The sequence below is a fragment of the Tamandua tetradactyla genome, chromosome 20 (genome assembly GCF_023851605.1).
Source record: "Tamandua tetradactyla isolate mTamTet1 chromosome 20, mTamTet1.pri, whole genome shotgun sequence".
Taxonomy (NCBI): domain Eukaryota; kingdom Metazoa; phylum Chordata; class Mammalia; order Pilosa; family Myrmecophagidae; genus Tamandua; species Tamandua tetradactyla.
This window is the reverse complement of record NC_135346.1, coordinates 62,989,188-63,014,965: the sequence shown is the minus strand read 5'-3', so window position 1 is coordinate 63,014,965 and position 25,778 is coordinate 62,989,188. Positions and strand designations below refer to the sequence as shown.

Here is a 25,778-nt window from a genome sequence, read left to right as displayed (position 1 = left end):
GGGTCCCAGCAAGTCCCTGGCCAGTGGTTGGGTTGAAGATGAAGACCGGAGCTGGGGGATTCCCAGCCTCATGGTGGAATGTGGGGTTTGCCCTCCACCTCCAAGCCTCACCCTCCTGTCATCTCACATGGCCCCAGCTGGCCTGAGACTATGCGCCCCCTCCTGGCCTAAGCTGGGCGGGCACCCCTCTAAGGCCCACTTCCCGGGGCTTCTTTACTACCTCTCTGGCCCAAAGACACCCTTACCCTAGGGGGACAAAACTAGTAGGATAGACTCAGGAGGAATTAAATTTCTTACCCTGGGGTGGGTCCACAGGAATTCATTTTATTTTTTAAATAACTCGCTTCCTTCCTGTGTATGACAGTTTCCACACAAAAATTTTTTTTTGCCATTTTAAAGAAAGGGGAGGAGAGCCTTCGTCCACAACCAGGGTCGCTGGACCCTCCACTGTCTCCTCTCCACTCTCTTCTGTGGTTTCCTTAGCTCTAAAGGGGTTGTAATCAGAGAGGCGTCTGGTCAGGGACCTGCTCCCTGGGAGTGGGGAGTTCACATCACCAGAAGGTACTATGGCCCTCCACACCCCTCCCTGGAGACTCACATCCCTATGGGACGCTCTGCATGAGCACTGTGGGGTATCTGGGGGTGGGACAGAGACTCCTAAACGTAGCAGTGGGATGGAGGTGACTGCAGGGGGAGATGTGGGGGCAGGGGCAGAGGTGTGGCCTGAGTTTGGTTCTTAGAAATGACCAGATCTGGGGGTTACAACTGGGCTGGAGGGCAGGACGGGCAGAGGCCTGTTCACCAGCGTCGAGCGTTTGGGTTGTCTTGGTCCCAGGAGTAAGATTCTTAGTGGGGACAGGAAGGCACAGGGTCATCACTCTCTGAGGTGATCACAGCCCGGCAGGTGCAGCCTCAGGGCAGGGCTGGTGCGATGTCATCATCCCACAGTCAGTGGGTCCTGGCCCTGCCCAAGAGGAGTGGGCGTGCAATGAGTGCACAGAGGGTTGGGAAGCCTCCTGCCAGGCCCTGTGAAACCCTCAGGGCCTGGCTTTGATGCCTCTTCCAGGCAGGCCCCTGGCCTGCTGCTTGAATAGAGGTGATTGCAGCAGGGCACAAATGATGACCCCGTTTTCTGCCTCTTTGAACACTTGGGCACGGGGCTGCAAAGCTCTCCCAGTAATTTCACCAAAACCTCCGGAATGGGAGATACATCTCACAACAGCACAGGGTGGCAGGAGGAGAGAGCCCAGGCAGTACAAAAACAAGTAAGGAGCACTGGGGATAGGCGAGAGGCCCAAGTGAGTTTCCAAAGGGAGGAACAGAGCCAAGCCCTCATGCCTTGGAAACGCGGGGGAGAGCCCGCTCTCGTCCCCTCTTCCCTCTGGATCAGCCCAGGGAGGCTTCTCGGAAAAGGCTCCTCCTTTCCCCACCTTCACACATCGTGCCCTCTCCTGTCACACGGATCACAGTTCCAAGGCCACACCCCAGTAGAGGAACCCTGGCCGTCACTATTCCACGCTCGGAACCCTGTATCCCCTGACTCAGTAAATCATTTACGTTTTTATCATACTGTCAGCTCCAGGGTGCAGGCACATGTCTGTTGCGGTCACCGGCTGTACCGTGGGCACAAAGGCCGGGGAGGGGCAAGTAGGCGCCCAGTGCTGGAACCTGCGGGCGCCCTGGAAACCCCCTTTCCCGCTTGTGGCCACCTGTTGGTGGCAACGGTTTCCACAATACCCGGCCTGGCTCCACGACCGCGCGGCCTTGTCTCCGGCCCGCCACGGGCGCCCGGACCCTGAAGAGGGCGGAGAAAGAGCCGCGGCGCGGAGATGAGCCCGGAATCCCGGCTACCGGACGGCGACCGACCCGGGTCGGAGGAGGGGGCGCGCTATGGCACCTCGGCCCCGAGGTCCACATCCGTAAATGCGCCGCGCGGCCTCAGCACCGAACCTTCAAGGGAAATGCAGACGGAGCGCCCCCGGGTGTAGGTCCGCGCGGGGGGGGAGGCGGAGCACGCAGGACACGGGGCGTGGCGACGCACCCTCGACCCCGCCCCCTGAGTTACGCATGCGCGCCGCGAGCGGGGGAATGGGCGGGGCATACCATATCCCCGCCCCCAATTACCCGGCGTCACCCGCGGCACCAGGCACTGACGTGGCCGCCGTCAGAGCCGCCATCTTGTGGGAGCGAAACCAACGCCTGGCTCGGAGCAGCAGCACCAGCAACAGCAGCAGCCGCCGCGGCCGCCGAGGGGTGAGGGGCAGTGCGGCGGGAGGGCGCGCGAGCAGCTGGGCTGGCCCTGGGGCTCGTGCGTGAGTCCCTGTCCACCCGCGGCGGCGGCGGCGGCGGCGGGACGGGAGGTGGCAAGGCTGAGGCCACTGGGCGGGCGGCGCGGAGCCGGGGCTGGCGCGGAGGGCTCGTCGGGGCCTCCTGAGTCTCCCTCGCTGGCCTCACATCCTGCTAAAGGCAGCAGAGCGTCTTCGCCCGCAGCCGTAGCGGCCTCTCCCTCGCTGGTCCCGAAATCCGGAAATCCGGGCTTTCGCTCTTGGCCTCCTAGGGATGTGGGCTTTTCCTTTAAAAAGCCTTCATTTCCTGCTCCTTTCGAGCCCTCTCCACTTGCGCAGCCGAAAGGTTTGCTTTCTCCTCTGTTCAGAACTGCTCGTTCGGGCGGGAGTCACTGTCGGTAACTGGCGAAGGGAAAGGAAGCCCGAGCCGGAGCCTTTGAGTCATTTGGCTGTGGGAGGGCGGAGGAGGAAGCGGGGTACGTAGGGTTCGAAGTAGGGGGTGTCTCCCACAGGGCGGGTGAACGTTTAGTGAGCTTCCTCCAAGCACCCTCGGGTGCAAACCTCTGAAAAGGGAATTTTGCAAATCTCACTCCCAGGATCAAGAAACCGAGGCTCGGAACAGCTCCGTGACTCGGTCAAGGTCACAAATCTAGGGTTTGAACCCAGGCCTCCTGACTCCAGTTCCTGTTTGCTCTGAAAGTGGGAGTCGGATCTGGAGTTGGCCTGGGTGCTGCTGGGGGAGGGGAGGAATGGCCTGATTGGAGCTGCTTGAGGGCAGCTGCGTTCCCTTGTATTTCCTGATTGAATGCTTGGGTCTTGAAGTCTGTGGACTTCAAGAGAAACCCAGAGTTCCGTCTGAAGATATAATTCGGGTCTATGAACACTTCATAGGAACACCAAGCTTAAAGAACTGCCTTCTAAGTCTGCACTCAAGGCTACTGTGGCCTTTAGAGAACTGATTTATCCTTACTTTAATTCCAGGATTTCCTCCTTGAATGTCACTGGGAATAGATAAGACTCTTTCTTTCCAAGCTGGTGAATTTTTAACCCACATATAAAACAATTTGTTCATAGGATCTAAGCAGTCTTCCTAGCAGAGGTGACTTAATGCTTTCTTGTTGCACAATTCGGGTTGTTCTGGCATTTAGAACGTAATTTTGTTAATAAGGCTTAATTATAAAGTATTTAAACTATTAAGTAATTAATTCAAACAGCACTTCTGAGCTAGGTGGCACTCTCCCCATTTCATCAAAGGGAAAAGGAAGTTGCTGTTTAAATGAACTGAGCAGAATTGCACAAGAACTCATAGCAGGAAATGAAAGGAATTCAGAAGCTTTGGGGTAGTCTCAGAAGTTACTGTTGAGCTGTGTGGTTGGTGTCACTCCTGATGTTGAGAGTTGTCATTTGTAGTTGTGTTTTCAGAACTGGCGGTCAGCAGTTTTTTCTGCTTGCTGTTTTTATCAGAGGTTCTGATGTTTCCTGCAGTATATCTGAAGGAGTGTAAGCTACCACTCGGTCCTTCTGCCTTGATGTCTTCTAGTATTTAACAAAGTGTTACTGCATGTATGGTGTTACCAGTTAATTTGAGTTTTCAGGAATACTGCTGTAAGTAGCTAGAACTGTACGAACTTGAAACCTGTAGCATTAGCTGGGTCGAAAACTAAGAGGAATTAAATGGTTTAAATGCTCATCACAAATCTGGCCGCATTGGTAGAAGTGTATTGTCTTATTAGCATTGAGGTTTTCTGGTGACCTCACATTTGAGGGCATAGGTGGGTCTTGCCCATGAACCTGGGGTAGGGTCCCAAATCCTGGGTGTGCCGCATCATAGGGTGTTGTCTTCAGGAACGTCTCAGTCAAAATAAGTTAGTATCACCCAACCTTAGAAGTATGCTGTTTCTTGTGAGGAGTGTCTGCTGATGTTCAGGATTGCTCTTCCAAACATATTTAAAATGGGTGGTTTGGATAATGGCTGGCTTACATTCTGCCAACTGAAAGGAAGTTAGTAGAAAGCATAGAACTAGTTTTGTGGTCCTTACTGGTCTAGCTTTTAAAAATCACATGTTCTAAGTATTCACTTTACTTCTTGCAAAATATGAAGGGGGTGCTTAGACATCTTCAGCTGCTAATGTCTGTACCAGACTAATTAATGTAAGAGCAGATTGGCTTAGAAAAAGGAGGTACACCCTGGCTTTTTTGCTTTCTGTAAAATTTTTAAATGGCTCATCAGCTGTTAAGGTGCTCTCCAGAGTCAGATGGCCATAGGAGTAAGACTAATCAGGGTAAAAAGTCTGCAAGTTCATATTATAGTATGTTAATTTGATTTGAGTGCGTTTAATCCATTTCTTAGATTTTTCAAATTAATTGTTACCTTGATCTGTGTTAAAATCTGTTTTAAAATCTATGTTAAAATCACAGGTCAGGCTCCTAAAGCTTTGTTTGCACACACCTTCCTGAGGGTTGTGATCGTTTCGCTGTGGAAATGACCAGACCTCAGTATTTGGGGCTTGCCATATTATTCACTGACTGCCCCTGTTCCCACTGTCCCTAATGCAGGCATTCTCCCCTTTGACCTTTTCACTTTAGAATTATTACAAGTAGAAGGGAATAAAATGCTGATGTGTCAGAGGAAGTTGGGAGAGAAACATGAACATTCCTTTCTCTTGGGATTTTAAAATTAAATGAGAACTTACCTTTTTTGAACTGTATCTGCTCCCCATTGACATAGATGTGGCTTCCCACATCATCTGCATTCATTTTAAAAAGAAGATTTTGACCTAATGGTGAGTTGGGTGTGTAACCCTTCCTACTGGAAAGTAAAGGATGGTGAGTGTGAGGGTGGGTGGGGGGTAGGGGATTGAGATTCTGGTTCACACATGCAACATGTATTAGGGTGCTCTATGGAAACACAACTGACAGGAAATATCTGTAAATATTTTGAGATTTTTTTTATAAGAATTGTCTCACCCGACTGTGGGCATGGGCAAGTCCAGATTCCATAGGGCATGCTGCAAGCTGATAACTCTGATGAAAGTTTTTGATGAATTCCCTAAGATAAGCTGGCTGACTGAAGTAGAGATAGAAATTTTCCCTTCTGACTGCTTCTTTTAAAACCTTTAACTGATTGGACAAAACTCCTCTCATTGTTGAAGGCGATCTCCTCAGTTGATTGTAGATATAATCAGCTAGAGAGGCAGCAATCCACTCAGTGATGATTTAAGTCCACAAAATGTCCTCACAGTAATAATCAGGCCAGTGCTTGCTTGATCAAGCAACTGGATACCACAACCTGGCCAAGTTGATGCTTGGACCATCACAGACTATTTATGTAATTATAAATTTATATAAGACTAAGGATTATAATCCTATAATCCTTAGGCTTACGCTCTCCTGTGAATGTTAGGAACCCTTTAAGATATAGTTATACCTCATCAGAGCTATCTGGCAATATCACCAATCTGGAAGGGAGTTCGATATTTTTCAAGTGGGTCAGATGGCCTTTTTAGCTGGAAAAATGCTGCAGAATTTGACATAGAGGCATTAAAGCTCTTCATTCCTAGATATGGCCCTCAACCATAGTCCTGTCAACTTAACTCCTTTATAGGAGTTGGAAGGTATTGTTGAGGTTGTCTGATTCCGGAATCTAACCTCCATAATATCCCTAACAGATCCGGTTTCCTGGTTTTTACACAGTGGTAGCAAGAGCTTGGTAACTTAACAGCAAATAGAAAAAGAAGAGTGGAGTACCTTACAGCTCCTAACAATGGCAAAAAAAAAAAGTTTAATTTGCAGTAAGGGAAAGAGACAGAAAAAAACATTAAAGTCGGGCACATTTTTAAAACAGCAATTGAGAGCTATTCAGTTTAGGAGGCAAATGTCTACACGCCTGAGACCCAAGGGATCATTGTTATTTTATAGTGTTAATCAGAATTTATTAAAATTAAGGTTTGATTCTTAAGCAGATGGTAGCAAGCCTGAAGTAGTCATTTCCAAAGGGTTTCCCAAGTACTGATATTGACTGTTTGTAAAATAATTAAGATCTTTCTGTTTTTATTGTATATCTAGTTATTTTTGTAGTATCATATGAGAGGCTACCAGGAAACTTAGTGATTGTAGTTATCTAAGATACTGAAGGGTTTTAACATGAAGTTTTTAAAATATCTTTGATTTAGTAGCAAAGGGTCAAGAAAACAATTTTGAGATTTTGTCTAGACTCATTCATGACATGTAAGGAATGAAGACATAGAAATGCATCAGCCTTTGATCATGAGATTCAGACCAAAGGATGTCCTTTTAAAAATTTCCCTTACCAGTGTATTTTCCTATGAAGGATTAGCTTCCTACCTTCTGTAGATGAGAAAGCCATTCTTAATTAACTGACTGGATCCATTCATTTATGTTTTAAGATACTGCATCTTTTGGCAGTTTTGGTGGTGAACTGTGGCTTAAAGTATTTATAGCTTTTAGCATTTATTTTCTGTCAAACTGACAAAAGATTACTGGAAAGAATTGTATTCTTTCCAATGTATTCTTACCAAATGAAGAGATCTGAAGGCCACTTTGAAAAGCACGTTTTGCACACACCCTCCTGTAGTGTTTTTTATTGTTGAGATGCCGGGCTTTTCAGTAGCTGAAAAGTATACTTTAACAGTGTCTCTACACTATTGGGTTTCTATGTTATTACATTCAGAGGAATGCGCATGGTGGACTGCTGTTTTAAAACAGCATGAAATTCATTGTTGACTTGATGAGTTTTTACTGACGAACCAATTTTTAAGACGAGTATCTGTGGAAGTGTGATTAGTCTTCTTGACTTGAAGAGTCCTGATAAATACTTTTCTGCAATAATTTTCATCTCTACCTATGATTTTCATCTGTACCTGGAGGTGAGTCACTTGGACACTTAGGCACATGTCACACTGAAGAAGATAGGTGGGAGAAGGAGGAAACCCTGTTTGTGAGAGCTAGGCAGTATAGTAGATTCAGGGGCTGTGGCAGTGAGCAAAATAGTCTCTCCTGGCAGAGTGAGCGTCCTAGTGGGGAATGCCCATAGGCAGTAAGTAAACAAGTAAAATATTTGGATACCAAGTGCAGTGGAGATCTGTCATAGCAAGCCAGGGGTGGGAGAGTAATTAGGAATGCTTGGGGGAACCTTTTAAGTTGACTGTCAGGGAAAAATCTCTGAAGGGTGAGGGGAGTAGTAAGTGCACAGGCTCTGGAGTGGGTATGAACATGGTGTTTTGGGAGACCTGCCAGTATCAGAGTGGGAGAGGGGAGGGGTGGGCGGAGTTGAGATTGGGGTAGGAAATTTGTAGGAGCAGTTTTGGCGCTCAGAGTTTGGGGGGCAGTACTGACATTTAGTGGCAGATGCAAGAATGCATTTGCATGACTGCATGTAGGTAAAAAGTTCATTGATAATATTCTAAACCAAGGATATAAAGACAGCTCTTTTTTTTGGGGGGGGGCATAGTTTAATAGATGTTCTGAATTTTCCAGGGATGCAACTACCCTGTATTTTTTGTGTGTGTGTGGGAGGGGGGGGATGCATGGTTCGGGAATAGAATTTGGGTCTCCTGCATGGAAGGTGAGCGTTCTAACCACTGAACTACCCATATACCCCTCTATTTTGATTGTATTTTGGTTTTAATGAGCTTGTCTTCATTTCTAGACAGAGATAATCCTTTCATGGAGACAACTACCCCTTTCGGTAGTCTCCAATATGATTGTTCTCTGAATAACTACTTCATTTTATCTCCTAGTGTGATGGTGCCCGATAGAATGCATATTACTGAAGTATGTATTTTATTATAAACTACTTTCCTTTATTTCCCTCACCACATGTTTGTTTATGCAGTTATGTGCTTATGTTTGTCATATTGTCTGTTAACTTCTTTTCAGGATGGTAAAGGTGGTGTAATGAAATGTGTCGTGGAGTAGGGAACATTGGGTCTGATGGGTTGAAAACTGCTGGTGGCCATTGGAAGGACGAGCACTGACTGAGTGCAACTGGTGGGCATTGGATGGTTTAGAGCAGCAGAGTTAATCATTTGACTTACAGTAGTAGACCTGCTCTTGCTGGTGTGAGTGGAGAATACATTGTAAAGTGGAAGCTGTGGGCTGGGGCCAGGACACCAGGGAGGGAGTGAGGGAGGTGAAGAGAACTGGTCATCTTCTTGTACTTTTTGAAGGGAGACATGACAGGATTTGCTGATGGAGGTTTGATTTGAGGATGAGGAATTGAAGGCATTGCCAAGCTCTGGGGTCTGAGTAACTGGGTGGAGAAGATCTGGACTTTTTTTTTGTATGTTTCTTGGGTGGGATATGAGTCCAGAGTTGAGAAATTTAGCTTGAAATAGAAGTTTGGGAATGTCTGTGTTTAGGTTGTATGAGTTCCACTAGAAGGTGATTATAGCTAGAGAGAGAGAGTAGTGCTGAAGGTTGAATATGCAAGAAGTTGAGTATGGTGGGCTCCAAGATTTTAGGGAACCTCTGATTAATTGAAGGTGGGGAGAGAAGGAAACTGTTGTAGGGCTTTATACAGGGGATGGTGCGAGCAAATGTGTGCTTTAGAAAGTTTTATCTTGACTAGGGGTAGGGGAGGATCAGTTAAAGAGGTCCTGTGGTTGTCTAAGCACGATGAAAAGTTCCTTTTAGGACAGTGATCTAATTCCAGCGATTGGAGTCCTGCTAAATGGCTAGAATGATTTTGTGGGGTATAGGGGAGGAGGGGTTGCCTGCCCCAAAGGTGGAGAGAATCCAATGAAAGCTCTTAAGTACCTGTTGCCTTTTAACTATTTCCTTGGAAGCAATTGAAAAAAGAGAGGTGAGGTTGCAGTTTTTATTTTCAAACTTAAGTTCCTTGAGGCACAAATCAGGTTTGGGGGTTAACTTAATCACTCACGAAGCCTACTACACTGCTTTACTCTAACCTGTGAGAAAGCCTGAGGGGTGTCTTCCCCATTTTTGAGTGATTTTAGGAAAAAATAACTGAAGTTGATTTTATTAAAGCACCATTTGCTGGTGGTGGGTCTGGTTCACTTTTCTCTTAGAAGGTAGGAAGTCTTAATGGAGGCTGATTCTCCCCCCTTTCTCCCACCCCCTACCACCATCCCCTTGTGCTTAGGAGAACCCTTCTGCTTAGTACAAGATGTGGTGCTGCCTCTCGGGAGAAGGAACCAATTCAGAAATGGACAGATTCTTCAGTGCCCAGCATATTTTATGATGGCCACATGGTTAAAAGAAGTGAAGTGATGAAAATAAATACTGTGATTTACTTTGCTGCTGAGATTAGAATCCTGAATTATTTCCTTTCTGTGATGTCTTCACTAGAGCCAAAACCCAGGAATGCTATTTAATACAGGTATGAGTTTACAGTAGCTTGGCCACATGCCTGCCAGCTCCTTGAGGATAACTGAGAAGAAACCTACAGCCCCCATAAGACACATAAATGTGTGTGTCTATGGACCTTAATGTCTAACTACGCATAAAAGGTTGCGGTGTAAACTTTGTAATATCATCTAAAGGCATGTCAGCCTTTGATCATTGCTTGAACCAGAAACTTCATATGGATTAGTTTATCAGTGAGATTTGGAGAAGCACCTTTGTTATTAAATGTGAGTTCTGTGAATAATGAAGGGGAAGGGCAAGGTACAGCTACTACATTCCTATCTCATCTATCATCAGTTCGATTCAGTGAGTATTGAGCCACTCTATGCCAGGCACTGTTGTGGGTGCACAAATGCCACTTCTTAAATCAATGTGGCTAACGTGAACCCACCAGTAGGAAAAAAAAAATAGAACAGTGGGCCTGTTCTTAGGGAGGGGGCCTTTCCTTTGGAATGGGGTATCTGGACTTCAGCAGTGGAGGACTGCAGTGAGCACAGCATGGAGACTGGCAGGGTATCTGGAGAGAAGTCTGGGAAGGTGGTGGTTGGTGAGCCTGAGTGAGGGGAGGTGGGGGTCAGTGAGAATGTAGCAGGGTCTTTCCTTGAGCCTCAAACTGCAAGGCTCCTGGTTCCTACTATATTAGGGTGGCTAACTGTAACCCACTAAGTTAAGTTTTGTTAAGGGTTACTAAAATTGGGTCGTTGCGCAGAAGATTGAGCACAAGTAGAGTTTAGTGAAGATTCTAGTCACACACCTCTAGTTACAGCAGTCTGTCACCCCTGGTTACATTGCTTATATACAACATTGGTCAGGATCCCTACAGCAGTGGGGTAGGATACTTTTCCAATGTGTCTTCAGGTGTTTGAGAGTTGCTTCTTTGCATTTAATCATACACTACTTTAGTTTCCTCCATTTTCAGTTTAGTTTGTTGTGAGTTTCAGAGAATAGGCTGATGCACATCATGGTTTTGGTCTTTGATTTTCCCATTGATGAGTCCTTCAGACATACCTGCATGTTCATGTCAGAGACAGGCTGTCTGTACCCTTCCTGCTAAAGTAGAAGTCCTAGTAGGGCTCTAGGCTCTGCTCCTGCTCATGCCCTCCTGGAGCTGGGGTAACAGAGCATTCTTGGGCTCTTCAGACCTCTCCATGTGGGTGTGACCCAAGCTCCCTCTGTGGTGTTGTTAGAACTCTCACCACCAGATTTGCTGGACCTGACTGAGAGTGGGTGTGTGACTGCGTTCCCATCCCATTAACCAGAACTTAGTCGCATGAGCCTGTGTGGTTGTGGAGAGAGCAGGAAGTAGAGGCTTTGTGCCCAGTGATGAATTGGGATTCTGTTACTCAGAGAGAAAAGGGAAGAACAGAATACTGAGGGACATTAAGCTATATTAAAGTGTCTCTAGTTCAGCCGCTCAAATATGTGTCTACTGGTATTTGATGTGTGCTTATTCTTACTTAGGAAATGTCCAGTGACACTTGGGCATCCATATTACTATATTCTATGAACTAGATTCACGAAATTATAATCTTGAATGAAACTTGTTTTAAGCTGACAGTCTACAAACTGATATAAAGATTTCACCTTAAATCTTAAACTGGCAAAGAACTGTCTGAATTGAATTTCATTTATTATTCCACCTAAGAATCAGAGCTGATAAGGTAGTGCCTCTCCTTTAACTCTCCAAGGACAACAAGTTGTGTGAGGCAGAATGCAAAGCAGCGGAGTGTTTTTTTATCAAAGTAAGCTGGCTTCTGGTATTTCTGCATTTTCCTTTTCTTTTCTTTTGGGTAGTGCGTAGGTTCACTGTTTGTAGGTTCACTGTGTAGAGGCAGTTACTTCAGTGCCCTAATTAATTAGTTCCTGGAAAACATTATGAAAGTTTTGTTGTTAAATTATGCTGTTCTAGAATGTTTTTGTACTTTCTTTAGTTTTATTTTTTTTCTGCATAATTGAAAGTTGAATCAACTTATTTAAAAATCCATTCATTCTTTCTGGCTATAAACTCCATTCTGAGCATGCTTGTTGATTGATATCTTTGTCACAATTACATTGATCTTGTGAGGTATTTCTGCTTAACACTAGTATTGGCACGTTCAGTTTTAAAAAAAATATTTTCATTGAGAAATCTTCACACACATATAGTCCATCCATATATGGTGCACCATCAGCAGCTCACAGTAGCATCACGTAGTTGTGTATTCATCACCATGATCGTTTTCAGAACATTGCATCATTCTAGACAAAGAAATAAAAAAAAAAAAATTCATCCATTCCATACCCCTTGCCCCTCCCTCTCATGGACCACCAGTGTTTAAAACTACCCAGTTTTTTTTATTTTTGTTTTTGGCAAAAAACAGGCTCCGGGAATCGATACACACACACACACACACACACCCTCATGGTCAGGAACCGGAAATTGAATCCTCTTATGTCCCCCGTGGCAGGAGGGAACTCTACTATCACACCACCCCAAACTACCCAGTTTTTTACCCTTTATCCCCCCTCTCCCCCATTATTTATTTACTTTTTATCCTTATTTTTTACTAACTGTACATACCCTGGATAAAAGCATCAGACACAGTGTTTTCACAGTCACATTGTAAAAGCTATATTGCTATACAGTTATCTTCAAGAATCAAGGCCCCTGGGACACAGCTCAACATTTTCAGGTATTTCCCTCCACCCACACCAATGCACCATAAACTAAAAAGGGATATCTGTATAATGCATAAGAATAACCTCCAGGATAACCTCGACCCTGTTTGAAATCTCTCAGCCACTGAAACTGTCTCATTTCTCTTACAGCTTTTGGTCAAGAAGACTTTCTCAATCCCGTGATACCAGATCCTGGCAAATCTCAGAAGTCCTTCCCCACATTGCCAGGGAGATTTATGCCTTGGGAGTCCTGTCCCACGTAGTAGGGAGGGCAGTGCATTCACCTACTTAGTTGGCTTAGAGAGAGAGGCTGTATCTGTAGCACGTTCATTTTACTGTTACATCAAATTTTCATGGCAATGTAATGCAATACTCAATTACAGAAAAATGTCGTAGCTCAAAATCAGAACATTTGGCTGACAGGAAGGGCTGCCTTGCAGTGGCTTGAAGATTTGTTTAGCTGATATATCAGAGTCTAATTTTGACATACAAAAATCAGTTTGTGGCAGATTAATAGGAAAGTAAAGGGCCCCCCTTTAAAATTAAAATTCTTATATGTCAGGGAGGAATTAGGCTTTCAAGCAGTTAATCTAAGCACGTATATGAGTGCTTGAAGGCAATTGTTCTTTAACGCAACCCTTAAAGAAAAGTTCTTATAAGCTCCTTAGAAAAATCTTCTTTTAAAATTTTTCTTCAGATTAGATGGATTGAAATTATAAACTTGATCTGCCCATTTTAAACTTGACTTGGAAAAAAGAAAATCTTGATCTCATCCAGCTTTTTTCACACTCTTATAGATAGTGTCTTGTGAGTACCACTTTACAGGTTGAGACAACAGGGGACCATCTAGTAAGCAGCAGAAAAGAGAATCAGAACCTCATTTATTGGCCTTTACTTAGTATTTATTTGTTTGCCCTGTGCTCTAGGTTGTTGGTTTCTTTCTAGTGATTACTAACAATTCAGCTTATCTTGATCTTGTTATAAAGTCTATTTAATAAACTAGCTTTAACAGTTTTAAGTAAAATGAGAAACTTTCTGCTTGAAACATTCCTTTTGCAGAAGCAAGCTGTACAACTCTCTAAATATAGGTAAGGACTCTGCTTCTTGCTTTTCCTGAAACCCCTGTGAAATGTGCTAAGAGACAGTGTACAGTTATAGCAAATGATGCAAGTAGAGGTCACAAGTTTACTTGGGTCACAGGTACATTTATTTCTCTTCAGCAGTCAAACCGGTTTTGTTAGATTCGTTTAGATCATTTCTTGAAGTGGAACAGCTGTACACGCACAAAGCTAGATTTTTTCCTAACCCGGTTCCCACCTTGCGTTGCACGCTATTCAGGAGGCACAGGTGGCCTCTTTCCAGAGAAGCCCTATTGGGTTTAACATGCCAGCCTTGTAAAATCCCTTTAGTATCAGAGGAATGTAGCCTGCCAGACTTGAGGGGGTTTTGTGTTTTTTTTTTTAACATGAGCAGCCTCCGGGAATTGAACCTGGGTTTCCCACATGACAGGCAAGAGTTCTGCCATTGAGCCAGAGTTGAATGTATTAACTAGTCTTTGCTTTAACTCCTAAAGGCCACCCTTGTTGTCATTCTCCGATCCTGACCAAAGAGAGAAAAAACTGTCCCTAAAGGCCCTCCTCCCTGATTACTTCTCAGGTTAACTCTGCCAAGGTGAAGACCATACCGGTAAAATCATGTATGAGGTGCCTGGTATATACAGGCCTGGGAGAGGCTCTTCTAAAAAGTCAGTATTTTTACTGCTTACTAATGTACAGGATAATTAAGATGAACCTGAAAAACAGGTTTTGACTTGAGAACATAGAAGAAAGGGTGAAATGGCAGTCAGGTTGGGCATTTTAGAACAAGTTAGAACTTATACAGAGAGGCCATAGAAGCACCCAAGGTTGTCACTGCAGAGCTTTTCCTCCTAAATATATTAGGTTTTGTCCTATTACAAATGCACAGGGGGAATGGGTTGCCCCCTTCATTTTACAGCTAGGGGTCCAAGACCCCATGAGGGAGCTGGAACATGCTGAGGCAGAACACACTGCCCCTGTGCCTGTAGGGTGGGAGAGACCAAACGATTTGTGTGCTGCTGTCTTCAGCAAATGCCATGCAGTGGATCAGCTTAAACAGAAGGAATTTATCATCTCAGGCTTTCCAGAAGGTAGAAGGCTTGCTTCCTTCTACCTTCTGGTTGGTGGGCAGTCTTTGGGTTCCTTGGCTTTCCTGTCACATGGCATTGTTCTCTCCTTTCTCTTCTGGTTTCTCTTCTGACTTCTGGCTGCTTCCCCCAGCTTTTTCTCTATAAGGATTTCTTTATCGGATTAAGATCCATCTTACATACATACATAATCAGTAATTCACAATATCATCGCTTAGTTACGTAATCATCATTTCTTAGAACATTTGCATTAATTCAGAAAAAGAAATAAAAAGACAATAGAAAAAGAAATAAAACGAACACAGGAAAGAAAAAAAAAGATTATACCTACCATTCCCCTTACCCCTCGCTTTCATTGATCACTAGCATTTCAAACTAAATTTATTTTAGTATTTGTTCCCCCTATTATTTATTTTTATTCCATATGTTCTACTCCTTTGTTGACAAGGTAGATAAAAGGAGCATCAGACACAAGGTTTGCACAATCACACAGTCACATTGTGACAGCTGTATCATTCATTATTCAATCATCCTCAAGAAACATGGCTACTGAAACACAGCTTTACATTTTCAGGCAGTTCCCTCCAGCCTCTCCATTACATCTTGAATAACAAGATAATATCTACTTGATGCATAACAATAACCTCCAGGATAACCTCTCGACTGTTTGTTACCTCAGTTTTTTTAATCCACTTATCTATTGGCAGTTTTGAATAATGCCACTATAAACATCAGTATGCAAATGTCTGTTCGTGCCCCTGCTTTCAGTTCCTCTGAATCTGTTCCTAGTGATGGGATTGCTGGATCATACGGCAGTTCTATACTTAGCTTCCTTAGGAACCACCAAACTGCCTTTCAGAGCGGCTGCACCATTCTACATTTCTACCAATAATAAGTGTACCTGTTTCTCCATATCCTTTCCTGAGTTTGGTTTTCTGGGTTTTTTGTTTGTTTCTTTGTTTTTGCCATTCTAGTAGATGTGAGATAGTATCTCATTGTGGTTTTGATTTGCATTTCCCTAATAGCTAGTGAAGTTAAGCATCTTTGCATATGCTTTTGAGCCATTTGTATTTCTTCTTTGGAAAAGTATCTCTCTGTATCTTTTCGCCCATTTTTAAATTGGGTTGTTTGTCTATTTGTTGTTGAATTGTAGAATCTTTTTATATATTCTGGATGTTAAACTCTTATTTGATGGGCGGGCCACGGTGGCTCAGTGGCACAGTTCTTGCCTGCCGTGCTGGAGGCCTGGGTTGATTCCCAGTGCCTGCCCTTGCAAAACAAAACAAAAAACCTTATCTAATTTGTGCCCATCCAGATCCTGGTTCTGCTAAATGTGAACTGCTTTTCCCCTTTTTGTACTCTAGTATTTTTTTTGTTTTGAAAACAAAGCAAGCATGAGGGAGGGCTTGGGCCACTTGGGGAATCACAAACTCATCTGCCTGTAGGGGAGTAGAAAGCAAACCAGGAACAAAGCCCAAGCTAGACGCAGTCAGCTTCTGGAGGGATAATTTGGTGCTGCTGGCCCAGGGCATACCCAGAGTAGAAAAGACAAGTGGCTTGTGAACAGTGTCCTGTGGTTGCACTCAAGCCACACATGTGGCTGAAAGCCACCTGGTAGGTCCTACTGCTGGACTTTGTTTACGTGGGAAATTTTATGTCCCCCTGATGGGGAGGTAGCTAAGTATAGATGACTTTTTTTACCCTTTAGTGTCTAGGTTTTTGTGTCGATTTAATGAACACAGTAAATAGTTAATGAATATTTTCAGAGCTAAAACAAAAAAAATAATATAGCAGTTGTCTGTACCACCCCTCTCTCCTCTTCATCCTGCTTCCTAGAGACTCTTCCTTTCAATGCCTACCTGTTATTTCTAAGTTAACATGCTTAAACTATTATTTCAGTTTCTGTTCTTGGTTTGGACAGTAAGGATCAGTCTTTTGCACCACAAGTTCTCACCTCTGCTTACCTTTGTCCCAGGAACCACCAGTATCATTATTGTAACTATATAAATATCATTTACTGATCAACCACGTAGTAGCTTGCTTCTACTTTCCTGGAGCCAGTTTTTAAATGATCCCTCTTTTTTGTCCACTTTCATCCTCAGGTGTTTTCTGTGTCCCTGTCATTACTTTTTCCCACATTCCCTCAGAATTGTCAAACCCCATATGTAAAGTTTGTGGAGGGTGTGGTCTCCTTTTTCCTGGAGTTCTCCATTTTTCCTGTTCCAGTCTGGTTGTCCTTTAGGCCTGCTGATCTCCCTCTGTAGACACCTTGAGACTCTCTTCCCTTCTCGAGAGCTGGAGTACCCTCTACCGTGTCCCTTTGTGGTTGTCTTGTGGGGAAGGAGTACATGAGAATGAGAAGCCTTGCAGTTCTGAAATTCTCTCTATCCTACCTGTATACTTCATTGATACTTTGACTGGGTATAGAATTAAAGATTGGAAAGTTAGGTTCTCAGAATTTGAAAACATTGCTTTTTTTTGTCTACTCTCTGGATGCTTTTAAGGGCTTTTGATCCCTGGTATTGTAGAATTTACTGTGTGCCTTGGAGTGGGTTTTTTCCTACTCCTTATGTTTTGTATCATGCCCCTTCAGTCAGAAGATTCTATTTCTTCCATTCTGAAACATTTAACGACTGCCTCGCCATTATTTTCTGTGTTGTTTTTGGAATTTCTGTTTGTCAGATGCTGTTCTCTTAAAGTGTTTGAATTTCTCTTTTTTTAAATCCATATTTGTCTTTTTTGTCCATATTTTTCTTTGGTGTGCTGAGAGGCTGCGTTTTTAATGCTTCTATTGAATATTTCATTTTAGCTATTTCTGCTTTCAAAGAGGACTTCCTAATTTTATTTTCCTTTGAAGTAATAGCCCTGCTTTTGTTTTTTGGACCTAATATCTTCTAACTTGATGTTGGTATTGGAGCTGTGGTTTTTTGTTTTGTTCTTTCCTTTTAAATATTCTGTTTTCCTGTCTTGTTTGCATCCCTCAACATTCCTTTTTTGTTTGTTCTGGTCTCTTATGGTGGAGACTTTCTCAAGGGAGATGGTGGTGTTTTGGTTTGCTAAAGTTGCTGGAATTCAATATACCAGAAGTGGCTTGGCTTTTACAATGGGGATTTATTCATTTATGAATTTACGGTTCTAAGGCTGTGAAAATGTCTTAGTCAAGGTATCAACAGGACGATACCTTCTCTGAAGAAAGGCTGATGACATCTGGGGTTCTTCTGTCATATAGGAGGGCACACGCCACGTCTGCTGATCCTTCTCCCCCATATTTTGTTGCTCTCGGGTTCTGGCTCTTTCAGTTTCTCTGGGTCCCTGCTTACTTCTCCCAGGGTGTTTCTAATCTCTGTTTCTTTCTCTCTCTCTGTGCTCTCTCTAGGTATCTGCCTTTTATTCTTGCATAAATGACTCCATACAGGATTAAGACCCACCTTGAATGGGCCGTGTGACATCTCATTTGAAACAAACCTAATCAAAAGGTCCCACCCACAGTAGATCTCCACCCATAAGAATGGGTTAAAAGAACATGGCCATTTCTTGGTTACATAACAACTCCAAATTACCACTGGGGACTTGGCTGTTGTGGGGCCTTCAGTGCTAGTTCGGTAGGTCCTTTCTCTGGGCCCTTTTGGTTTCTCTTGTGCAGAAGCCTGCTAGGGCATACAGGCCTCTTTGTTATTAGTTGGGAAGCTGATTGGGGTTTCAGGGCTTTGGGTGTGTTGAAGTGTACTCCAAACAGGTTAGCTTTCTTTATCAGGTCATAAATTTATTCATTCTTAAAATCTGCATAGTGCTCCATTGTTTGGTTTTACTATTGCTGCTAGAAATCCCAAATGTTTTGTTTTTTAAATCAGCATTTGAGAAAGTGACTATTTCTCCCTAAAACTTCTTTTTTTGGTGGAGAGGGAAGGGGTGTGCAGATGAAAATGTCCACAGAATAGTGGGGCCAGATCCTGAGCAGCTTCAGGGTCCTAATGCCAGGAGAATAGAGGCTGGGGCACTCAGAGGGTTATCCAGTACCTGGTTACTCCTTTCATCTCCACTCCAGCTTTCCCCAGGTGTCAATGAGATTTTGAGAGAAAAAGCTTCAGAACTATGCTGACGTGAGAAATGGCTGCCCAGTACTTTTGGTGTACTTGGTGGAACCAGCAGTCATGGTGTGGACCAGATGCAGTTGTGTGTATTCTCATGCCTCCTGGACTCCCCAGGGGACCACTGGTGATTGGGGTCGGCCTGAGATTGATGGGTATAACTGGAACCACCTTCTCTCCAGGGTGGCCATGACCTCACCATGGGGCATGAGCCTGTGGGTTACAGGGCATAAATAACCTCCCTTGGTGTCTTAAACATTCTTCTGTTCTCTCAGAAATGATGGTACTCTAGGGTCATTCTCTTGTTGGCTATGATGGAACCCCGCCTGGTGGTGAGCCCCGAGCCAGGTGTAGGGAGTAGGGTGGGGTCTGTATGCTTACACCACTGCCTGGGGTGCCACCCAGTAAGAGCCAGGTTTTCTACAGTCCTGCAGTCCTAATGACCAGTGTTGCACGCTTTCACCTATGGTTTAGGTGACCTTACCCCACCCCTCTTGTCTCTGAAGTTCCTGCTCCCTGTTCATCAGGCGTTTTGAGTCGGGAGTGAGGGAGGGACAAGACAGTCTCCTTTTCCAGCATAACTTGATGGTACTGTTGGGCAAGCAAATGCTTCAAGGCTTCAAGGTCTTGGTGGGATTGTTCTTTTGGGCCTCTTGAAAAATTCTGTTAGATTATAGAGAAAATCTAATGTTTGAAAGCCACAGTTTTCAAATGTGAAGGAGCTCATCTTCAAATGTGTTTCAAATGTGGTTCCTCGATAGACATAGCATTGTTGTTAGACATAACAACAACATGTTTAGTGGAACTTAGGAGTTCAGAAATAGTTCAGGACCTCACTTTACCCCAACATGCTGTATGATTTTGGGAAATGATTTTCTGAGATAATTGCATATCCAAATCAAGGAGTTGTAGCCGCTCTATAAAATTCTTTTTTTTTTTTTTATTTTTTATTTTTTTTATTTTTTTTATTTTTATTTTTATTTTTATTTTTTTCTATAAAATTCTGATTCAGTAATAGTTCAGCACTGTTTTCCTGAAATTTCCAGACTTTCCATTACAAGGTTGATTTGGGTGCAGTGATCTTGAGCAGCTAGATACGCAGGATTCTTCTTCCATTACTTGGAAACCAGAATTGTATAATATCCTACCCTCTGAGTAGTTTTCAGAACATGGAATCAGTATGTCATCAGTCCTTGGGTGGTGAGTTTCTCTTTTGCTTCTGCAGTCAGGAAGACCCAGTGCTTCATGCAGCACACAAATGGAAACCCGTGAAAAATCTTGTCTCTCCAGGTTTCTCTGGCCAGTGTTGATTACACCAGTCTACAAGCATGGGGAATATTTTTGCTAATCTCTTCAAGGGCCTTTTCGGCAAAAAAGAAATGCGCATTCTCATGGTTGGCCTGGACGCTGCAGGGAAGACTACTATTTTGTACAAATTGAAACTTGGTGAAATAGTAACTACTATTCCCACTATAGGTAAGAAATCACCCCCTAATGTAGACCTCTGTCTTGAACTTTGGGCCCCTGGGAAGCCTTGGCCCATTTGTAGTAGTGGTAGAGGAAAGAGAGGCTGGGGAGTGTGGAGCCTTGTTGAGAGGCCGGGGAAATGGGGCCCTAACCACCAGCAGGCTTGGGAGATGGATTTTTCTAAGGAGGCAAAGAGGGGGGCAATAGAGGAAGAACCTTCCTGAAGGGAAATGCCTGGAAGCATTTTAGGCGGATTTCTTGGAGAGAGGGCCCTGGGGACAGAAGGGGGCCTGCCTCTTTCTAAAAGCGTGGCCTAACCCTGGGCCACTGGAGAGAAAGGTTTCCCATGAATGCTCAACTCTCCTCACTTGGCTCCCCCTGGCTCAGGCAGGAAGACCTGCTGCTCTGTGGTTTGGCCCACCCCGAGGTCCCATGCCCATGGGACCTGTTACTTTACAGCAGTTGCAGCCTGGCTTCAGTGAGTAACGAGAGGGCTCATTCTCCAATCCCTTGCTTCTCTTAGGTTTCAATGTGGAAACTGTAGAGTACAAAAACATCAGCTTCACCGTGTGGGACGTGGGTGGCCAGGATAAGATTCGGCCTCTGTGGCGCCACTATTTCCAGAACACACAAGGTGAGCAGCTGGAGCCTGGCCCAGCACAACCACCCTAGGGTCGGGGGGTGACTGGCGCTCTTATGCACATGCTTTCGAAAAATGAATCCGGTCCCATTAGGAAGCGTTATGTACTTTGGGGATTCAAGTAGGGTTACGGAAGTTGCTTTTACTTTTTAGTAAATAGTCATAGGGATGACCACCTGCTGTGGTCTACTGTGCTAAGGGCCTTGCATGTCTGACTTTATGAAGCCTCAGAGCCTCCCTAAGGGGGGCTGGTCCTGTCACCCCTGTGATATAGGCACGAGCCCTCAGAACTTATGTAACTCACCTTTCAGCTGGGGCAGTGTCTTGAGAGTTTACAGGCCCTCTGGCATCAGAGCCCACACACTTCATTTTCCTATGAGTGCTAATCCTGGAATGGTTTGGGGTTGGAGTGGTCAGGCAGCCCCTTGGGCTCCTCCCACATCAGCACAGTCACCCTTGGGCTGCTGCTGATGGTCTGCCAGCCCTTTTCTTTTCGCTGATGGTCAGTGCCTGCCTTTCCCCTCCTCAGGGGTTACCTTGGGCAGTCCAGGAAGATGTGTAGGCAGATGATTGGTGACCACTCAAGTGGGAGGGCACCCTGGAGGGATGGATGCGTTCAGGGTACTTGCACCTCCACCTCCTGTGTGACTCCTGTGGACCTTGCCAGCCTCTAGCGCAAGGTCACCCTACAGCATTGTGGCCAACAAAAACCCAGCCCTGACTCCAGGCCTCCCGGTTGGTTTCAGCGCTCAGGAGTCTGGCAGAGTTGTCTGCAGGCTTTGTTCCTAGCATTTTGCATAGACAGACAAACAGTGCCTGCTTGTTTCGTAGGTCTGATCTTTGTGGTTGACAGCAATGACCGAGAGCGGGTGAATGAGGCCCGCGAAGAGCTCATGAGGATGTTGGCGGAAGACGAGCTCAGGGATGCTGTCTTACTAGTATTCGCTAACAAGCAGGTACACATGTGGGCGCATCCCTCCACAGCAGAAATAGAAACCCCTCTGAGGCAGATTGGCCTCCAGGCTCTGTGCTGGGGAAGGTTCCCAAGGCCCAGGGACTTGATTTAGGATGTCACTTACATAATTTGATCCACTTAGCATCCCTTGTGGTGGTTGTTGGGACTCAGACTATTATTTCCTTATTACAGTTGAGCAAACTGGTGTTCAGAGAAATGAGGCAGTGGGCCCAAGGCCGTTTGTGACAAAGCTAGAAGTTGACCCCTCTCATGACATTCTGAAAGGATCAAGGCTTAGAGTGAGAGAGGGGAAGGAGGGAGGGATCCAGAAGCTGTCTTAAAGGGCGGCTGTCTTCTCTTTTGTACCCATTGGTGGTCCCAGGCCAGCTTGATTGACCAGGGAGGGCCCCAGGTGGTGCTGACTGCCCTACTCCTGGCGGTATAAAGGGGTTACCTAGCAAGTTATCTTTGCAGCCCTCTTCCTGCTTATTCAGGCACCCTGTTGTATTCTTCTTTCCTACCAGGATCTTCCCAATGCCATGAATGCTGCTGAAATCACAGATAAACTGGGATTGCATTCTCTGCGCCACAGAAACTGGTACATTCAGGCCACCTGTGCCACCAGTGGGGATGGGCTTTACGAAGGACTGGACTGGCTGTCCAATCAGCTCCGAAACCAGAAGTGAACCGAGACCGTGTCCTCTTCCCTCTCCCTCCTCTCCCTCTTACTTCCTCCTCTTCGCCCTCCGCTTTACTCTCATGTGGCAAACTGTGCTACTCTGTGGTATTGAGTGCCAGAAGCTGTTTCCATGGGTTTTGGTCACAGTATGTATTGCACCATGCTGTAAATGTGGCAGACGCAGCCTGCAAACAGGTTTTTTATTTAATGTAAATAGTTTTTGTTTCCAATGAGGCAGTTTCTGGTACTCCTATGCAATATTACTCAGCTTTTTTTATTGTAAAAAAAAAAGGAAAATCAACTCACTGTTTAGTACTGAGAAGGGATTTCAGGCGCTCTGGCACCTGGGCTTCCAGGGGTTACTGTGTTAGAAGAGCCAAGGGCGCCTCCTTTTGGCTTTAGGTCTGTGTTGAGATCTATTTTGGTGGTTTGTTTTTAACCCAAAAACTCAGTGCATTTTTTTAAATAGTTAAAAATAAAAGATAAGGAGAACACTTGAACACACAGAAGGGAGAAATATGCCTAATGTAGATTTTGCAGTAACGACCTGAATACTAGTCCATCTGATCGTCTGTGTTTCCCTTTGGGAACGAGAGAAGGTGACACAAATCAAACCCACGATCAAATTTTGCATGGTCACAATAGAGATCCCTGTAATTACGCTTCGTCTTTGGATCATCCTGTATTTCATAGAGTTCGTGCTTGTACTTGTGCTCACACGGTTACCTAGGAAACAAGGTTTGAGGCTGTGGCGTGGCCCTGGCCACTATGAGACCAGCGTCCCTTCCATCGGGTCTTGGGCCCTAGACCCCCCACTGTGCCCAGACCACTGATGTTGGGCCTCTCGAGGCCCCTCAGGAGGGCCTTTGCGCTGGCCTCGGGCATGGCCGCAGCCTCTGGCTCTGAGTTTAGAAGAAAGCAGGGAGCCACCAGCCTTTTATTTTGGTCAGATGTGTGGTGCTTTTGTTTGAAACCACTTGCCAGAGCAGAGAGCCTCTGTTATTCCCAGCGTTTACTCAGAGCAGATCTCGGGGCCCTACGGTCTCACCACCAGAAACGCATGCAAGTTTGGAAAGTCATTCCATTCTAGAACGCACAGCCCGTCTTGGAGCACCCCTGTCTGTATTTGTGTGAAGTAGCTTTCACTCCCTCCTCCTGCCAGAGTCAGATTTGCCATCAGGAAAAGATGACCTCTATCCTTTTTTTCTTTTGTATTTTGATAAACACTGAAGAAGCTGGAGCTGTTAAACTTTATCTTGGGGAAAAACAACCTCAGAACTGGTTTATTTGGTGTTGTGGAACCTCTTACTGCTTTCAATACACAATTAGTAATCAACTGTTTTGTATACTTGTTTTCAGTTTTCATTTCGACAAACAAGCACTGTAATTATAGCTATTAGAATAAAATCTCAACTATTTCATGGGGTTTTCAGTGCTTTGGTGCTCCTACCCAACAGAGCTTCTTGATGCCAATTGACAAACTACCTACAAACAAGCAAAACATACAAAAAGACCATTTGCATAATTTGAAAATACAGCCGACCACTGAACTCCTTCCCCGTCTTCCCTGCTGATGATTCCTCCTGTTCACCCTGTCAGCCGTATCGCCAACTGCCTCCATAGATGGACTCAAGCTTAAGGGTACTTCCTCCCAAGTGCCTCGTGACCCCATGCAGCTGATTCTCTGCAGCCTGCTATCCCAGATGAGGTTTTGATAGCAGGTCTTGGCGGGATCATAGGTGGAGGCCCCACCGGAAGGGGTACTTCCAGGCTGGAGGAGAGGCAAGTGTGGAAAAAGGCTTGCTGGCTGAAATGAGCAGCTGCCAGGAGCTAGGTTTTCACCTGAGGAGGGTGGGGCTGGGCAGACCTGAGGGAGCTGTGAGCCTGTTCATGTTGGGCCAGGGGGCCTGGGGAGAGGATGGAGGGGAAGTGGGGCTACCCCTGTTGTTGGTGACATCATTTTCACTTATTCTGAGGGATGGATCCCTTTCTTGACCCTGACTGCTATGCTTAGTTCACAGTTCATTGCCTCCTCCAGCTTCCTAGTTCCAGGAACCTTTGTTTTTGGCTGCTGGGGGAGTGCCCTGTGGAAAGTGGCACTCTTGACCTCTTTGCCCTGGGTCCCAGCTGGAAGGCCATTGCAAGCCTGAGGGTCCCTTTGTTCAGCTGAGTCAAAGTTCCATCTTGGGTCACTGCAGCCACCCAGACAGGTTTTAGGCCCCACTGCATACTCCCACTTCTCCAACACAGTACCCTTTGCAGGACAGTTAGAACAAGTGTGTTTTGTGGTCCTTGCAAGCCATGTTTTCACCATGGAGCCTGAGGAGGTTCCCATTCTGTTCTGGCCTGAAAGCACTCTGCTCATCTGTTGGGAGCCCTTAGTGGCCTTTCTGCAGCCAGTCATGTGCCTTTCTCTAAAGGGCTGCTGTAGCACAGTCTGTGATCTGCTGATCAGAGAGGCAAAGCTAGCCTCTGGCTGTATGGTGTGGCCATGAGTAGACAGGGCCGAGGTCAAAGAGAAAACAGCTTATGCTACCACTGCATTCTCCCTACAAGAGAACTCAAAGGGTTCTTAGGGGAAGTTCTTCCATTTCCCCTGGCTGGGGCTCTGGGCATCAGGCATAGGTCTTACCACCATCCTGTCCAGCGCCAGGTTGGGGAGAGTCCATGGAGACTGCTGGAGGCCCAGCCAGCCAGGTAAGCATGTTGAGGGCAGTTGTGCAGATGGGGTGGGAGGGAGGGGCTGCACAAGGTCATCCGTCGGTTGTGGGCCTGCGGCCATGGACTGCCATGATCTCTGCTGTCCCCAGATACAGGGCCTTTGGGCATTTCATTCCCTCCTGCTGTTCACTCCTACTGTGTGGGGGCCACAAGGCTTTCCCCGCAGCTGTGGGCTTCCTGCGCTGCAGAAAATCCTGCCCCCTACCACCGTGGGTGGCACCCGAAATCACTTTCACTTCGTAGTTGAAACCTTGCAAAGTCAAGGGGGCCCTGGCCAAGGTGACATAGCTTGTGTCCTGTCCGGCAGTCACAATTTCCCACCCATGGCACACTGACGCCATTAGGCACAGGAGGCCTGGGGCTCATGTGATCTTAAGGGGTCCACCAAGATGTTTCTGTATTTTTTTCTTTTAAAATCATAAGCAGAGTTAGAATATAACATACAATAATGAATCCAGCTTGGATTATATTTGTCTTACCAGTGTAATTGTAAAAGAAAGAGAGTTCTTTCTGATGTTTTCCTATGGAGGAAGGGCTGCTAATGCCATCATGCAGCCGTAGCAACATGCCTTCCAAACCTCAGCCCAGGAGCCAGGGCTCCAGCTCACTTCACTGGCTTAATCCCAGGCCTACCTTCTGACAAAAGAGAGGGCAGCACCCTAGCTGGGTGGGTCAGCACGTGAACACCACAGGTTGTGGGTCCCAGGGCCCCAAAGACAGCAGGCTGACAGGGTA

At 45.5% G+C, this 25,778-nt stretch overlaps 1 protein-coding gene across 2 annotated transcripts; it reads left to right on the top strand.

Annotated features, from left to right (window-relative positions):
• The first annotated feature begins 2,121 nt into the window (after positions 1-2,121).
• ARF1 (ARF GTPase 1) lies at positions 2,122-23,659 on the top strand. 2 transcript variants are annotated; one of them, XM_077137931.1, is made up of 5 exons: positions 2,122-2,253; positions 19,872-20,057; positions 20,572-20,682; positions 21,520-21,644; positions 22,168-23,659. In XM_077137931.1, exons 2-5 carry the CDS (start codon positions 19,910-19,912, stop codon positions 22,327-22,329), a joined length of 546 nt encoding a protein of 181 aa, XP_076994046.1. In that variant the 5' UTR covers positions 2,122-2,253; positions 19,872-19,909; the 3' UTR covers positions 22,330-23,659. The 2 variants fall into 2 exon arrangements, with proteins under 2 accessions (XP_076994046.1, XP_076994047.1); XM_077137932.1 differs by lacking the exon at positions 2,122-2,253 and adding an exon at positions 2,440-2,631.
• Positions 23,660-25,778: the final 2,119 nt, after the last annotated feature.

Excerpts from the sequence above, each read along its gene's own strand:
- ARF1 (XM_077137931.1), top strand. The coding sequence starts at position 19,910 with ATGGGGAATATTTTTGCTAATCTCTTCAAGGGCCTTTTCGGCAAAAAA. Across the intron at positions 20,058-20,571 it reads AACTACTATTCCCACTATAG|GTTTCAATGTGGAAACTGTA; the intron begins GTAAGAAATCAC and ends TGCTTCTCTTAG. Across the intron at positions 21,645-22,167 it reads TAGTATTCGCTAACAAGCAG|GATCTTCCCAATGCCATGAA; the intron begins GTACACATGTGG and ends CTTTCCTACCAG.